This window comes from Cucumis melo, chromosome 10, assembly GCF_025177605.1.
Source record: "Cucumis melo cultivar AY chromosome 10, USDA_Cmelo_AY_1.0, whole genome shotgun sequence".
NCBI lineage: Eukaryota > Viridiplantae > Streptophyta > Magnoliopsida > Cucurbitales > Cucurbitaceae > Cucumis > Cucumis melo.
Genome location: NC_066866.1, coordinates 25,627,480 through 25,643,653, shown reverse-complemented (window position 1 = coordinate 25,643,653; position 16,174 = coordinate 25,627,480). Strand labels below are relative to the sequence as shown.

Below are 16,174 nucleotides of genomic sequence, written 5' to 3'. Positions count from 1 at the left end.
CACTTTCGCCGCCATACGTCCCTCTTTCGACCGTCGTCAAGTGAAGCAGAGAAAACTAGCCATTCGCGTGTGCGTCGGCTACAAACGAGCAAGCCAAGCTGCAAGCTGAACCAAGCTGAGCCGAGCCAAGCTGAGTTGAGCCGTGAGCCGCGAGCTAAGTCGAGCCGAGCCACGAGCCGCGACCTGAGCCAAGGACTGAGTCGAGTTACAAGTCGAGCTGTGAACCGAGCTAAGTCAAGCTGAGCCGAGCCACAAGTCGAGCAGTGAGCCGAGCCAAGCCGAGCTGAGCCGCGAGCCAAGAGCCGAGCTGAGTCGAGCAGTTTTTCCAAGCCAATCTCTCGGTTCCCCGAGCCGCGTAAGCCGTTCTATCCGTGCTGAGTCCTGATGAGTTTTGGTAAGGTCAATGTGAGAAATTTCTCATGTTTTCATTAGTCAATGTGGGTTTAAATGTCGGATTAAAATGTTAGGCTGATTGGTTGGGTTAACTGTTGATCCCCTGAAGGTGTTAGCGAGGTGACGCTCGAGTTCAGGAGTGTTACGGAAAGTGTAGTTGGAACCAACTCTCCTCTATTTGGGTAAGCCGGTAGAAGTTGCTTTGGAACGTTTTGTAATGTGGATTTTTGGTGATGTCATTGTTAAACCCTTATGTTTGTGTTTAGGTGGATTCGTTTGAACGTCGAATTGAACAAGGAATTTAGCTACATTTCAGGTAAGAGATTTCATACTACTGGACCTCGGACCGAGACTGGAAACGTAGTAACCCACATGGGAATTATACGATAGTAACTGTATTGAATTGATCGACGCATGTTTGACTAGTACATATCACTTATATGCTCTTGACTGATTAAAGGTAATGGGATCATTACTTGTATTCTATGTGCTTATATACGTTAATGAGTTGTTTCTGCAGATAGGCACCGATGCACAGATGTTCTATGTATTGTAGTCATGTTGTTGGCCTATGTTGTGAACTGGAATAGTATGTCGATGGACTATGAAATCTTAATGTTATATAAAGTTGAAGTTTGTTATGAGGATACTAGTTATGAATTATGTCGTGGAGGTACCAAGGGCTTGGAAATCTCTCGGGTAGATTGTGTATACGCGGTTGAGCGGTGCTGTAAACTGAATACGACTGTTATGCCTAATATGGATGTTATGCATAAAATAGATTACATGTAGATGTGCTAGGGTTTGAATTTAGACAAAGTACCAACAGGGGGATTTATAAAGTGATGATTTGACTATTAGATTGAATTTAGGGAATGTCACAATGAAGTGTGAATTGGATATACATATAGCGACCGAGGAAACTGTTGATTAAACCTAAACTGTCGGACTGGTTAAGCTTATAAACTGAAACGTTAACTTGAATGTTATTGTGATGTGACTCTTGTAGACAGTTTAGTATGGACTGAGGGGTAACAGTTAGCTTTATCTATGGGGTAGCGTACCTTATAGGCACGGTATCCTTCGGGATCACGAGACTGATATGTGCATCCTTCCGGATCACGAGACTGATATGCGCATCCTTCGGGATCACTAGACTGATATGTGCATTCGACAGGGATCACTAGACTGATTGATGGATGCATTCCACGGAACCACTAGACTGTTTATGTAGGGTACCCCTTAATAGGAAGCTAACTGTTATTACTCTAACGGGCCCAGTAGTGGGTCCCTTAATGGGTATATTTTATACTCACCCTTTTTCTCTTTAACTTTTCAGGTAAGGGTATGGCGAGGGGCAAACCAGCGAGGGGCAAGAAGGATGCTTGAAGGCCATATGGACGCGTCTGATTTTCTTTATGCTTCCGCTGATGTATTTTGTTACTTTTTATTTTTCATTTGTCAGATGGAGTCATGGTTAGAACATTGGTTTTACCATTTTATTTTGATGACTTTGTGAACTATATTTTGGAACTTTTGAGAAAGAGATCTAAAATCGAGCCCGAAACTGTTTTTGTGATATTTTGAATGTTTTTAATGAATCGTAATAGGTCTTTTATGAGTTTGTGTGTTTTACTATCGTGTCTTAGCAGTATGTAGTGACCTCAGCTTAATCCGGAAAGTTGGGTCGTTACAGTTGGTATCAGAGCCTAAGTTGTAGGTTCTGTAGACTGACTTATGATGTGAGTCTGTGTTTTTGTGTCCCTATGGTTAAAACGATCCTTTGCCACTCGTCAGGTACACTTTCATGAAATTATATGTATAACTCTATATGCATTACCTTACCTAAGTTAAACTGCGAAGTTAATTATCGTATGAGACTAAAGGAATCATTGGTGGTTGTTAGGAAAATGCCGCCAAGGAGAGGTGCGTGTAGGAGTGGTCGAGGAGGCCGAGGGAGAGGAGTAGGACGTGTCCAACTTGAAGTACAGTCTGTAGCTCAAGCTATCGACCCTGCTGCACCAGTTACTCATGTGGACCTCGCTACTATGGAGCAGAGGTTCAGGGATTTGATTATGCAGATGCGGGAGCAGCAGCAGCCTGCCCCGCCAGCTCCTGCTCTGGCTTTAGTTGTACCCCAGGTCGTGTCAGATCAGTTGGTGGTAGAGGCCAAACACTTTAAGTATATGGGTCTTTGGAGGACCCCATCAAGGCTCAGATGTGATTATCTTCTTTGGAGACCATATTTAAGTATATGAAGTGCCCTGAGGATCAGAAAGTTCAGTGCGCCATTTTCATGTTGACAGGCAGAGGTACTGCTTGGTGGGAGACAACCAAGAGGATGCTAGGGGGTAACGTGGGTCAGATCACTTGGGAACAGTTCAAGGAGAGTTTCTATGCAAAATTCTTTTCTGCCAGTTTGCGAGATGCCAAGCGGCAAGAGTTCCTGAACTTGGAGCAGGGCGATAGGACAGTGGAATAGTATGATGCATAGTTTGATATGTTATCCCGCTTCGCTCCCGAGATGATAGCGACCGAGGGGCCAGAGCTGATAAGTTTGTTAGAGGCCTCAGGCTAGACATCCAGGGTCTGGTTCGAGCCTTCCAACCCGCCACTCATGTCGATGCACTGCGCCTGGCAGTGGACCTCAGTTTACAGGAGAGGACTAACTCGTCCAAGGTTGCAGGTAAAGGTTCAACCTCAAAATAGAAAAGGAAGGCTGAAGAGCAGCCTATGTCAGTGCCATAGTGGAATTTCAGACCAGGTGGTGAGTTTCGCGGCTTCCAGCAGAGACCTTTTGAGGCAGGGGAAGCTGCCAAAGGAAAGCCTTTATGTACCACTTGTAGGAAGTACCATCTGGGCCGTTGTTTGTTTGGGACCGGGACTTACTTCAAGTGTAAGCAAGAGGGGCATAGAGCCGATAGATGCCCGATGAGGCTTACTGGGGGTGCACAGAATCAGGGAGCAGGTGCTCCATATCAGGGTAAAGTCTTTGTTATAAATAAGACTGAGGCTGAGAGAGCAGGCACGGTGGTGATAGGTACGCTTCCAGTGTTGAGGCATTATTCCTTAGTTTTGTTTGATTCTGGTTCGTCACATTCCTTTATCTCTTCTACATTTTTGTTGCATGCCCGCTTAAAGGTAGAGCCCATAGACCATGTTTTATCAGTTTCTACTCTTTTTGGGAGAATATGTTGTCGAAAGAAAAGGTGAAAGCATGCCAGATTGAGATAGCAGGTCATCTGATTGAAGTAACGTTGTTAGTCCTTCATATGCTCGACTTTGATATAATTATGGGTATGGATTGGCTAGCTACTAACCATGCTAGCATAGATTGTTCCCGTAAGGAGGTAGCTTTTCACCCTCCCTTGATGACCAGTTTTAAGTTTAAGGGAGGAGGACCAAGGTCGTTACCTAAGGTAATCTCAGCTATGAGGGCCAACAAACTACTTAGTCAGGGTTCTTTGAGTATCTTAGCGAGTGTGGTGGATACTAGAGAGGTTGATGTGTCCTTGTCATCAGAACCAGTGGTGAGGGACTATCCGAATGTCTTTCCCGAAGAACTTCCAGGGTTACCTTCTCAGAGAGAGATTGAGTTTGCCATCGAATTGGAGCCTGGTACGGTTCCTATATCCAGAGCCCCATACAGAATGGCCCTAGCAGAGTTGGAAGAGCTGAAGGTGCAGTTACAAGAGTTTCTTGATAAAGGCTTCAGTCGGCCGAGTGTGTCACCTTGGGCTGCACCAGTCTTATTTGTTAAGAAGAAGGATGGATCGATGCGCCTATGTATTAACTACAGGAAGTTGAATAAGGTCACCGTTAAGAACAAATATCCCTTGCCCAGGATCGACGATCTGTTTGACCAGTTACAAGGAGCTACAGTGTTCTCTGAGATCGACCTTCAGTTGGGATATCATCAACTGAGGATTAAGGATAACGATGTATCGAAGACAGCCTTTCGTTCCGGATATGGGCACTATGAGTTTATTGTGATGTCTTTTGGTTTGACGAATGCTCCGGCAGTGTTCATGGATTTGATGAACAGAGTGTTTAGAGAATTCCTAGACACTTTTGTGATCGTGTTTATTGATGATATTTTGATATATTCCAAGACAAAGGTCGAGCATGAGGAGCATTTACGTATGGTTCTAAAAACCCTTCGAGCTAATAAACTGTATGCAAAGTTCTCAAAATGAGTTCTGGTTGAAGCAGTTATCCTTTATAGGCCATGTGGTTTCTAAAGCTGGTGTTTCAATGGATCCAGCTAAGATAGAGGCAGTCACCAGTTGGCCCCGACCTTCCACAGTCAGTGAGGTTCGTAGCTTTCTGGGTTTAACAGGTTATTATCAACGGTTTATGGAGAACTTTTCCCGTATAGCTACTCCTCTTACTTAGTTGACCAGGAAGGGAGCTCCTTTCGTGTGGAGCAAGGCCTGTGAGGGCAGCTTTCAGAACCTTAAACAGAAGCTAGTTGTTGTACCTGATGGTTCAGGGAGTTTTGTGATTTACAGTGATGCTTCTAAGAAAGGTTTAGGTTGTGTTTTGATGCAGCAAGGTAAGGTAGTCGCTTACGCTTCTCGTCAGTTGAAGAGTCATGAGCAAAATTACCCTACACACGATTTAGAGTTGGCAACAATAGTTTTTGCAATGAAGATATAGAGGTATTACTTGTATGGTGACAAGATACTTGTAAACCCGATATTTTCTTGGTTTAATTTCTTTAAATGTGGAAAAAAAAGAAAAAGAAAATGAAAATTGAGTGTAAATATATATATATATATATATATATATATATATATATATATATATATATTTATATATTAAATGGTTTTATTAAATAAATTAAAGAAAAAGAAAGAAAAGAAAGGATAAAAAGAAAAAAAGGAGAAGAAAATTTCATTTTTTCTTTTCTTCTTCTTCTTCTCTTCCCTTCACCACCAAGAATTTTGAAGACATCCAACTTCCATTTTTTTCCTTCTTCAATTTGTAGAGAACTTCTAAGAGAGAGTTTGGAAGAAGAAGAGAAATTTTACTAGAATTTTGATGTTGAAGAAGAGGAGGAGAACTCAAGCAAAGTGTATCCATGGCTGAATTTTAGTTCATTCTGCACATCACTGGATTTTAATTCGGTTTGAACTCTTCAAAAGGATTTTAGATGTGAGATTTACATTTACTGAAATTTAACTCATTTGCAAACAAACTTTATGAAGAACGTTGGAGCAAATTCGGATATTCATTTGGTGCTTTTTGATGAAGAAAACAGGGCAGTTGGTTTTCACTCGAAATCAGGAGGTCTCTGGTTTTTCTTGTATTTCAGAGTGTATCGGTGGAGTTAGAATCTCTATTTGGTATGGTTGGAAAGCTTATTCAATTTACTACAAGTTTCATCAAGAAATCGTAAACCAAAAACGACTAAACATCAGTTAAATTGTAGTGACAAGTTAAAGAGGTCGTGTGCGCGTGATTCTGAAGTGGTTCTGTTTTGAGGGTTATATGTGTTTAAGCACGGGGAATCAGATTTATATGTCTTCAGGTAAGTTTTAGATAATCTCGAAATGAAGATTTTGATATAAAGAACACTCATTTTGGTTAAGTATTGCGAAAGTTATAGTCCTTTGAAGTTTATGTTAGAAATCTGGAATTTTTAGAGAATCGTTGAAATAGGATTTTATTTCTTAAGCTTTTTTTTCGTGAGCATCATCTTTGGTGCGACATGTTATGTATATCTTTAGGAAACCATAATGTTTAGAGTTTTAATACTCGGTTGGGTTGTTGGCAGGCCGAGAAGAATTAAACCGAGCTTATAGACCAAGGATCTAGCCCAAGACTGTGAGTGACAAAAACAACTTTGAAATATTTTCCATAACTGTTATTATGATTGAATGCGATAAATGTTTATTTACGAAGCCATGAAAGGTATTTGAATTTCATGACTATTTTCAAGTATACATTTGGAGACTAGATTTCTTAAAGAAATTTATGCTAGCACGTAGATATTAAATGTTTGGAAAGTATTTAAACCACAATAGTTTAAGCAAAGCATGAATTAGTATGAAGTTTTGTTTTAAGAACTACAATTTTCCACGAAAGAGCTGAGTAAAGTTCGAGCTTTGTGTAAAATTTATAAGCAGGCATGTTTTAATATTTTAAGATGATTTATGAAATTTTCATTAACTACATGACTGAGATCTTGAGCCTGAGGCTAGAGATTACCGTGTGCACATTGGTTAGATTCCGTTGTTGACGTTGAGTGTACTCCGTAACAACGATGCTGTCGTGAGTGTTGGGCGGGCCCCACTACGACAAAGACGATGGGAGTGCTGGGCGGGCCCCACTACATCGTAATGCTTGTAAACGTTGTTGTACTGGGTGTACCCTACACAACGTAGATTCGTCATGTTAGTTAAAATGCTTCGATATACTTGATATGCCTTGCTAGATTTCAATGATGAACATACTGAGTATTTAAGGAAGCTATTCTTACTACTACACGTTTACATTTACGACTTGTATAAACAAATTTATATGTGTAAAGTTTTCTCGTGCTCTTATCTTTAAATTCATAGTTTTAAACTGAGTCACACACTGTGCTTCATAGCTCACCCTTTCCAAAATGTTTTACCCATTTTCTAGGTAGAGATCGAGTTCCCGGTGCCTGATAGACTGCCTTAGTCTGCTGAAGGTTCATTATCGATTGCCAGTACGTGTTTTGAGTTGGGCATAGAGTCTGTTGTGTTGTGATGTGTATACACTCTTGTATGTTATAAATACTCCACAGTTTGTATAAGCTTTAGGTGCTGTAGTTGTGTAAATTTTGTTGGTTATATTTTGATTAAGGTGTCTTTAGGTTTACTCGTGAAATTGGTAAGTTTTGAGGTACACTGCATGTATGTGTTTGACTAGCTGTGTTTGACTAGCCTAGGATCCGCTGTGTTTTGTTGCATTTATAATAGTTTATATACTAGATTGGCAAGTTCATCACATGAAAGTTTTAAGCAGAGTCGACAGATACAGGTACAGAAAAGCGTCGTTCGTCGGCTTCGCGCCATCTTTCGGTCTAAGGTAGCAGGTAGTCCAGGAGGGGGTGTGACAACTTGGTATCAGAGCAGTTTGCTCCATGGGAATTAAGGTAGAGCGGTTAGCTCTAAGAAGAAACTGGAAAGTAAATAATTGAAAGTCAAGTTAGCTTAAAGGGAACTAGTGGAGTATGGTCTAGGTAAGGGTAGAAGTGAGTCCAATTATTATTAATATGTGAGTAGACATTTAGTATCATGCATTTGAGTTAAGTATTTATAGTATGTCTAATGTGTTGACATATTATAGGAGTCATGCCACCACGTACTGGTAGACGACGCCGGCAGAATCAGGACGGGATGCAAGGTCCTACCCAAGGTCCATCTGTAGGGGAATCTAGTACCCTAGGATTCGAGGTGGGGCAGGAAACGAGCAGTTTGCGAGAACTACACAGGAAATAGGAAGGCCAGATAGAGCAGAGCCTAGTGATCAAGAAAAGGCATACGGAATTGAACGGCTGAAGAAGTTAGGGGCTACAGTGTTTGAGGGTTCCACAGATCCAGCTGATGCAGAGAAATGGTTGAATATGCTTGAAAAGTGTTTTGATGTGATGAATTGTTATGAGGAGCGAAAGATTAGATTGGCCACATTTTTGTTGCAAAAAGAGGCTGAAGGATGGTGGAAATCTATATTAGCAAGGCGCAGTGATGCACGTGCTTTTGACTGGCAGACTTTTAGAGGCATATTCGAAAATAAGTATTATCCCAGCACATACTGCGAAGCCAAGAGGGATGAATTTCTGGGGTTGAAACAAGGATCACTTTCAGTGGCTGAGTATGAGAGGAAGTATACCGAGCTTTCACGGTATGCTGACGTTATTGTAGCTTCTGAGAGTGACAGGTGCCGAAGGTTTGAAAGAGGGTTGCATTTTGAAATACGTACCTCAGTTACAGCCATTGCTAAGTGGACGAATTTCTCTCAGTTAGTGGAGACTGCCCTTCGTGTGGAGCAGAGTATAACAGAAGAGAAATCGCAGTGGAGCTTAGTCGTGGGACTTCAACAGCTAGTGGATTTAGAGGCCGTGAGCAGCGGAGGTTCACGCCTGGGATAAATATTTCAAGCCATCAAGATTTTAAGAATCGCTCTGGAGGCCAAGCATCGAGTAACATGAGTTATGGTAGTGTTTTTCAGAGACAGAGCCAGAGAATACCTAGTCAACACATTAGATCAACAATAAGATCGCAACCAGGTCAGGAGTCCATTGCTAGTACCGTCAGGCGAACACCATGCACGAGTTGTGGCAGGAACCATCGGGGTCAGTGTTTGGTAGGTGCCAGTGTATGTTACCAGAGCGGACAGCCAGGACATTTCAAGAAAGATTGTCCGCAGTTGAACATGACAGTTCAGAGAGATCAGGGAGTTGGGTCCTAGACAATTGAGCAATCGAGAGTTTCAGTGGTTCCAACAGAGGGCACCAGTGGTATAAGGCAAAAGGGAGTTGTTAAAAGACCTAGGAAACAAGGAAAAGTCTATGCTATGACTCAACAAGAAACGGAGGACGCACCAGACGTTATTACTGGTATGATTCTTATTTGTAATGTACTTGCAGATGTTTTATTTGATCCAGGTGCTACGCATTCCTTTGTTTCTAGTATATTTCTGACTAAGTTGAATAGGATGCTAGAGCCTTTATCTGAGGGGTTAGCTATATACACTCCAGTTGGTGACGTTTTACTTGTTAATGAGGTGTTACGTAATTGTGAAGTTTTAGTAGAAGGTATCCGTTTGCTAGTGGACTTGCTACCACTAGAGTTGCAGAGGTTAGATGTAATTTTGGGAATGGATTTCTTATTTGCTCACTATGCATCTATGGATTGCCATAGGAAGGAAGTGGTTTTCAGAAAACCAGGCTTTGCTGAAGTGGTTTTTAGAGGTATGAGGAAGGCCGTTTCTAGAAGTTTAATCTCAGTTTTAAAAGCTGAGAAATTACTGAGGAAGGGTTGCACACCGTTTCTTGCACACATCGTAGTAGTGCAGAGAGAAAAGCTAAAGCCAGAAGATGTTCCTGTGGTGAAAGAGTTTCTTGATGTATTTCCAGATGATCTATCAGGTTTGCCACCTGATAGAGAGATTGAGTTCACCATTAAATTATTACCAGGAACAGCACCTATTTCACAGGCCTCGTATAGAATGGCTCCAAGCGAGCTAAAAGAATTGAAGATGCAGTTACAAGAACTAGTTGACAAGGGATACATCAGGCCTAGTGTTTCGCCGTGGGGAGCACCAGTGCTTTTTGTGAAAAAGAAAGATGGTACCCTCAGATTATGTATTGACTATAGACAGTTAAACAAGGTTACAATACGTAACAAGTATCCTTTACCACGCATTCATGACTTATTTGATCAATTAAGGGGAGCAGCGTTGTTCTCTAAGATTGACTTAAGGTCAGGATACCACCAGTTGAAGGTTAGAGAATCAGATATTGCTAAGACAACATTTAGAACGAGGTATGGGCATTATGAGTTTCGAGTTATGCCATTCGGTTTAACGAATGCGCCAGCGGTTTTCATGGATCTCATGAACAGGATCTTCCATCGGTATTTAGATCAGTTTGTGATTGTGTTCATTGATGATATATTAGTTTGCTCGATTGACAGAGAATCTCATGAGGAACATCTGAGGATTATTCTACAGACTCCACGTGAAAAACAGTTATACGCTAAGTTTAGCAAATGTGAGTTCTGGTTGGAACAAGTAGTATTTTTGGGGCATGTAGTTTCAGCAAAAGGAGTTAGTGTCGATCCACAAAAAGTAGAAGCGGTTTTCAATTGGGAAAGACCAACTAGTGCGACAGAAGTACGTAGTTTCCTGGGTTTGGCAGGATACTATAGGCGTTTTATTGAGGATTTCTCTCGATTGGCATTGCCTTTGACCGCTTTGACAAGGAAGAATGTTAAGTTTGAGTGGTCAGATAAATGCGAGCAAAGTTTTCAGGAATTGAAGAAAAGACTAGTTACAGCACCTATTTTGGCACTTCCTGTAACAGGGAAGGACTATGTGATTTATTGTGATGCTTCAAGGCTAGGATTAGGTTGTGTGCTTATGCAAGATGGGAATGTAATAGCTTATGCTTCAAGGCAGTTGAAGGAGCATGAGTGTAATTACCCTACCCATGATCTTGAGCTAGCAGCAGTTGTTTTAGAACTAAAAATCTGGAGACACTATTTGTTCGGGGAAAAGTGCCATATTTTCACAGATCATAAAAGTCTGAAGCATATTTTTGATCAGAAAGAGCTAAATCTGAGACAAAGGCGATGGCTAGAACTGATTAAAGATTATGATTGTACTATAGAGTATCATCCAGGTAAGGCCAAGGTAGTAGCAGATGCATTAAGTAGGAAGTCAAGACTTCCGAAGAGTGCCTTGTGTGGTATTCGAGTAGCTTTGTTGAAAGAGTTAAGAGGTTCCAAGGCAGTAGTAACTAAAGAGGATTCAGGAAGTCTCTTAGCTCAATTTCAGGTTCGGTCTTCTCTAGTAACTGAGATTGTAAGAAGACAGTCAGAAGACAGTAATTTACAGAAGAAGTTTGAGAAATCCAAGAAAGGCTTAGAGGTGGAGTTTGAGCTGAGAACAGATGGAGCCATTGTTAAACAAAGAAGATTATGTGTTTCGAATATCAGTGAGCTTAAGAATGCTATTCTAGAAGAAGCTCACAGTTCAGCTTACGCTATGCATCTTGGTAGCACCAAGATGTACAGAACTTTAAAGAAGACTTATTGGTGGTCTGGAATGAAGCAAGAGATAGCTGAATATGTTGATAGATGTTTGATTTGTCAACAGGTTAAACCAGTAAGACAGAGGCCAAGAGGATTTCTTAATCCTTTGCCAGTGCCAAAGTGGAAATGGGAGCATATTACTATGGATTTTCTATTTGGATTACCTCGTACATCCAGTGGACATGATGGGATATGGGTAATAGTAAACAGACTCACCAAGACGGCATGATTTATACTGTTTAAAATGACATCTACGTTAGACCAGCTAGCGAGATTATATGTTGATAAGATTGTGAGTCAGTATGGAGTACCAGTGTCCATAGTTTCAGATAGGGATCCGAGGTTTACTTCTAAATTTTGGCCTAGTTTACAGAAAGCAATGAGAATAGGGCTAAAGTTTAGTACATCATTTCATCCCCAAACAGATGGTCAATCCGAGAGGACCATCCAAACTTTAGAGGACATGTTGAGAGCATGTGTCCTACAACTTAAAGGAAGTTGGGATACCCACTTGCCACTTATGGAGTTTGCTTATAATAATAACTATCAGTCTAGTATCGATATGGCACCATATGAAGCCTTATATGGGAGACCATGCAGAACTCCTGTGTGTTGGAATGAAGTGGGAGAGCGGAAGTTAGTAGGTCCTGAGTTGGTTCAGATTACGACAAACAATATTAAGTTGATCAGAGAAAATCTGAGGATAGCCCAAGATCGACAGAAAAGTTATGCGGATAAGCGATGAAGAAACCTAGAATTGCAAGTTGGAAATCAAGTTTTCTTGAAATTATCTCCATGGCGAGGTGTTATTCGTTTCGGAAGAAAAGGTAAGTTAAGTCCTAGATATATTGGGTCATATCAGATAACGGAACGAGCGGGACCAGCAGCGTATAGACTTGAGTTGCCAATAGAACTTGCACGAATACATGATGTTTTCCATGTATCCATGTTAAGAAAATATATACCAAATCCATCACATGTGTTGCAAGAGCAACCCGTTGAATTAAAAGAAGATTTGAGTTATGTTGAAGAACCAGTTCAGATTCTCGACAGAAAGGAACAAGTTTTGAGAAACAAAACGATTCCACTTATAAAGATTTTGTGGAGACATCATGGAGCGGAGGAGGCAACTTGGGAACCATAATATCAGATGAAGAAGAGATATCCGATACTTTTCAGTTAAGGACATTCTAAATTTCGAGGACGAAATTTTCTAAAGCGAAGGTAAGTTGTAAACCCGATATTTTCTTGGTTTAATTTCTTTAAATGTGGAAAAAAAAAGAAAAAGAAAATGGAAATTAAGTGTAAATATATATATATATATATATATATATATATATATATATTTATATATTAAATAGTTTTATTAAATAAATTAAAGAAAAGAAAGAAAAGAAAGGATAAAAAGAAAAAAAGGAGAAGAAAATTTCATTTTTTCTTTTCTTCTTCTTCTTCTCTTCCCTTCACCGCGAAGAATTTTGAAGACATCCAACTTCCATTTTTTTTCCTTCTTCAGTTTGTAGAGAAATTCTAAGAGAGAGTTTGGAAGAAGAAGAGAAATTTTACTAGAATTTTGAGGTTGAAGAAGAGGAGGAGAACTCAAGCAAAGTGTATCCATGGCTGAATTTTAGTTCATTCTGCACATCACTGGTTTTTAATTCGGTTTGAACTCTTCAAAAGGAATTAAGAGGTGAGCTTTACATTTACTGAAAGTTAACTCATTTTCAAACAAACTTTATGAAGAACGTTGGAGCAAATTCGACTATTCATTTGGTGCTTTTTGATGAAGAAAACAGGGCAGTTGGTTTTCACTCGAAATCAGGAGGTCTCTGGTTTTTCTTGTATTTCAGAGTGTATCAGTGGAGTTAGAATCTCTATTTGGTATGGTTGGAAAGCTTATTCAATTTACTACAACTTTCATGAAGAAATTGTAAACCAAAAACGAGTAAACATCAGTTAAATTGTAGGGACAAGTTAAAGAGGTCGTGTGCGTGCGATTCTGGAAGTGGTTCTCTTTTGAGGGTTATATGTGTTTATGCACGGGGAATCAGATTTATATGTCTTCAGGTAAGTTTTAGAGGATCTCAAAATGAAGATTTTGATATAATGAACACTCATTTTAGTTAATTATTGAGAAAGTTATAGGCCTTTGAAGTTTATGTTAGAAATCTGGAAATTTTAGAGAATTGTTGAAATAGGATTTTATTTCTTAAGCTTTGTTTTCGTGAGCGTCATCTTTGGTGCGACATGTTATGTATATCTTTAGGAAACCATAATGTTTAGGGTTTTAATACTCGGTTGGGTTGTTGGCAGGCCGAGAAGAATTAAACCGAGCTTATAGACCAAGGATCTAGCCCAAGACTGTGAGTGACAAAACCAACTTTGAAATATTTTCCATAACTGTTATTATGATTGAATGCGATAAATGTTTATTTACGAAGCCATGAAAGATATTTGAATTTCATGACTATTTTCAAGTATACATTTGGAGACTAGATTTCTTAAAGAAATTTATGCTAGCACGTAGATATTAAATGTTTGGAAAGTATTTAAACCACAATATTTTAAGCAAAGCATGAATTAGTATGAAGTTTTGTTTTAAGAACTACAATTTTCCACGAAAGAGATGAGTAAAGTTTGAGCTTTGTGTAAAATTTATAAGCAGGCATGTTTTAATATTTTAAGATGATTTATGAAATTTTCATTAACTACATGACTGAGATCTTGAGCCTGAGGCTAGAGATTACCGTGTGCACACTGATTAGATTCCGTTGTTGACGTTGAGTGTACTCCGTAACAACGATGCTGTCGTGAGTGTTGAGCGGGCCCCACTACGACAAAGACGATGGGAGTGCTGGGCGGGCCCCACTACATCGTAATGCTTGTAAACGTTGTTGTACTGGGTGTACCCTACACAACGTAGATTCGTCATGTTAGTTAAAATGCTTCGATATACTTGATATGCCTTGCTAGATTTCAATGATGAACATACTGAGTAGTTAAGGAAGCTATTCTTACTACTACACATTTTCATTTACGACTTGTATAAACAGATTTATATGTGTAAAGTTTTCACGTGCTCTTATCTTTAAATTCATAGTTTTAAACTGAGTCACTCACTGAGCTTCATAGCTCACCCTTTCCAAAATGTTTTACCCATTTTCCAGGTAGAGATCGAGTTCCCGGTGCCTGATAGACTGCCTTAGTCTGCTGAAGCTTCATTATCGATTGCCAGTACGTGTTTTGAGTTGGGCATAGAGTCTGTTGTGTTGTGATGTATATACACCCTTGTATGTTATAGATACTCCACAGTTTGTATAAGCTTTAGGAGCTGTAGTTGTGTAAATTTTGTTGGTTATATTTTGATTGAGGTGTCTTTAGGTTTACTCGTGAAATCGGTAAATTGTGAGGTACACTTCATGTATGTGTTTGACTAGCCTAGGATCCGCTGTGTTTTGTTGCATGTATAATAGTTTATATACTAGATCGGCAAGTTCATCACATGAAAGTTTTAAGCAGAGTCGACAGATACAGGTACAGAAAAGCGTTGTTCGTCAGCTTCACGCCATCTTTCGGTCTAAGGTAGCAGGTAGTCCGGGAGGGGGTGTGACAATACTAATCTTCACGGATCATAAAAGCTTGAAATACTTCTTCACTCAGAAGGAATTGAATATGAGACAGCGAAGATGACTTGAATTAGTGAAGGATTACGATTGTGAGATATTGTATCATCCAGGAAAGGCGAATGTGGTAGTTGATGCCCTTAGTAGAAAGGTATCACATTTAGCTGCTATGGGCACAAGGTTAGACTTTAGTATGGCTTTCCACCTACAGACTGATGGTCAGACTGAGCATCTGAACCAAGTTTTAGAGGATATGTTACGAGCTTACGCATTAGAATTCCCAGGTAGTTGGGATTCTCACTTGCATTTGATGGAATTTGCTTATAATAACAGTTTTCAAGCTACCATTGGCATGGCACCATTTGAGGCCTTGTACGACAAATGTTGTAGATCCCATGTTCGCTGGGATGAGGTTGGTGAACAGAGATTGATGGGTCCTGAGTTAGTTCAGTCTACTAACGAAGCGATAAAGAAAATTAGATCATGTATGCAGACCGCACAGAGTACGCAGAAGAGTTATGCTAATGCGAGACGAAAGGATCTTGAGTTTGATGTGGGGGACAAAGTGTTCTTGAAAGTAGCACCTATGAAAGATGTCTTACGATTTTAGAGGAGAGGAAAGTTAAGTCCTCGTTTTATTAGGCCGTTTGAGATTCTAGAGCAAATTGGCCCTGTAGCATATCGCGTGGCGTTGCCACCATCACTCTCGACAGTTCATGATGTGTTCCATGTTTCTATGTTGAGGAAGTATGTGCCAGATCTATCCCATGTAGTGGATTACGAGCCATTAGAGATTGATGAAAACTTGAGCTATACAGAACAACCAGTTGAGGTGTTGGCTGGGAAGGTGAAGATGTTGAGAAACAAAGAGATCCCTTTAGTTAAAGTCTTATGGCGAAATCACAGGTTGAAGAGGCTACGTGGGAGAGAGAAGATGACATGAAAGCTCGTTACCCAGAGTTGTTCGAGGAATAAAACTTTCGAGGACGAAAGTTCCTTAAGGAGGGAAGAATATAATGCCCCAAATTTTGAGGTAAGTTTTAACATTTTATGTTAATTTTCGGGAACTAAAATTTTTTGTGTTAATTTTTGTTTGGTTTAGAAGAGAAAAGAAAAAGAAATTGAAGGGTTTGAATTTTTTTATAATATAATATGATATAAAATAAAATAATAATAATAATATAATATAAATTATATTATTATTATTATTAATTATATTATATATATATATATATATATATATATATATATATATATATATTTTAAAAAAAGAGAAACACTAGACCCGCGCGCGTCGCCCCGCACCCCCGTCACCCCGCCCCCCCCGATTTCTTCTTCTTCTTCACCCAATAGCCGACCACGCCACGC

At 39.8% G+C, this 16,174-nt stretch overlaps 1 protein-coding gene across 1 annotated transcript; it reads left to right on the top strand.

Moving 5' to 3' along the window:
* Positions 1-7,829: 7,829 nt before the first annotated feature.
* On the top strand, positions 7,830-15,864 carry LOC127151272 (uncharacterized). Its single transcript, XM_051090744.1, has 2 exons — positions 7,830-8,986; positions 14,351-15,864. The coding sequence occupies exon 1, from the start codon at positions 7,994-7,996 to the stop codon at positions 8,516-8,518; it is 525 nt and encodes a 174-aa protein (XP_050946701.1). The 5' UTR covers positions 7,830-7,993; the 3' UTR covers positions 8,519-8,986; positions 14,351-15,864.
* Positions 15,865-16,174: the final 310 nt, after the last annotated feature.

Coding starts and splice junctions, on each gene's coding strand:
- LOC127151272 (XM_051090744.1), top strand. CDS start 7,994: ATGCTTGAAAAGTGTTTTGATGTGATGAATTGTTATGAGGAGCGAAAG.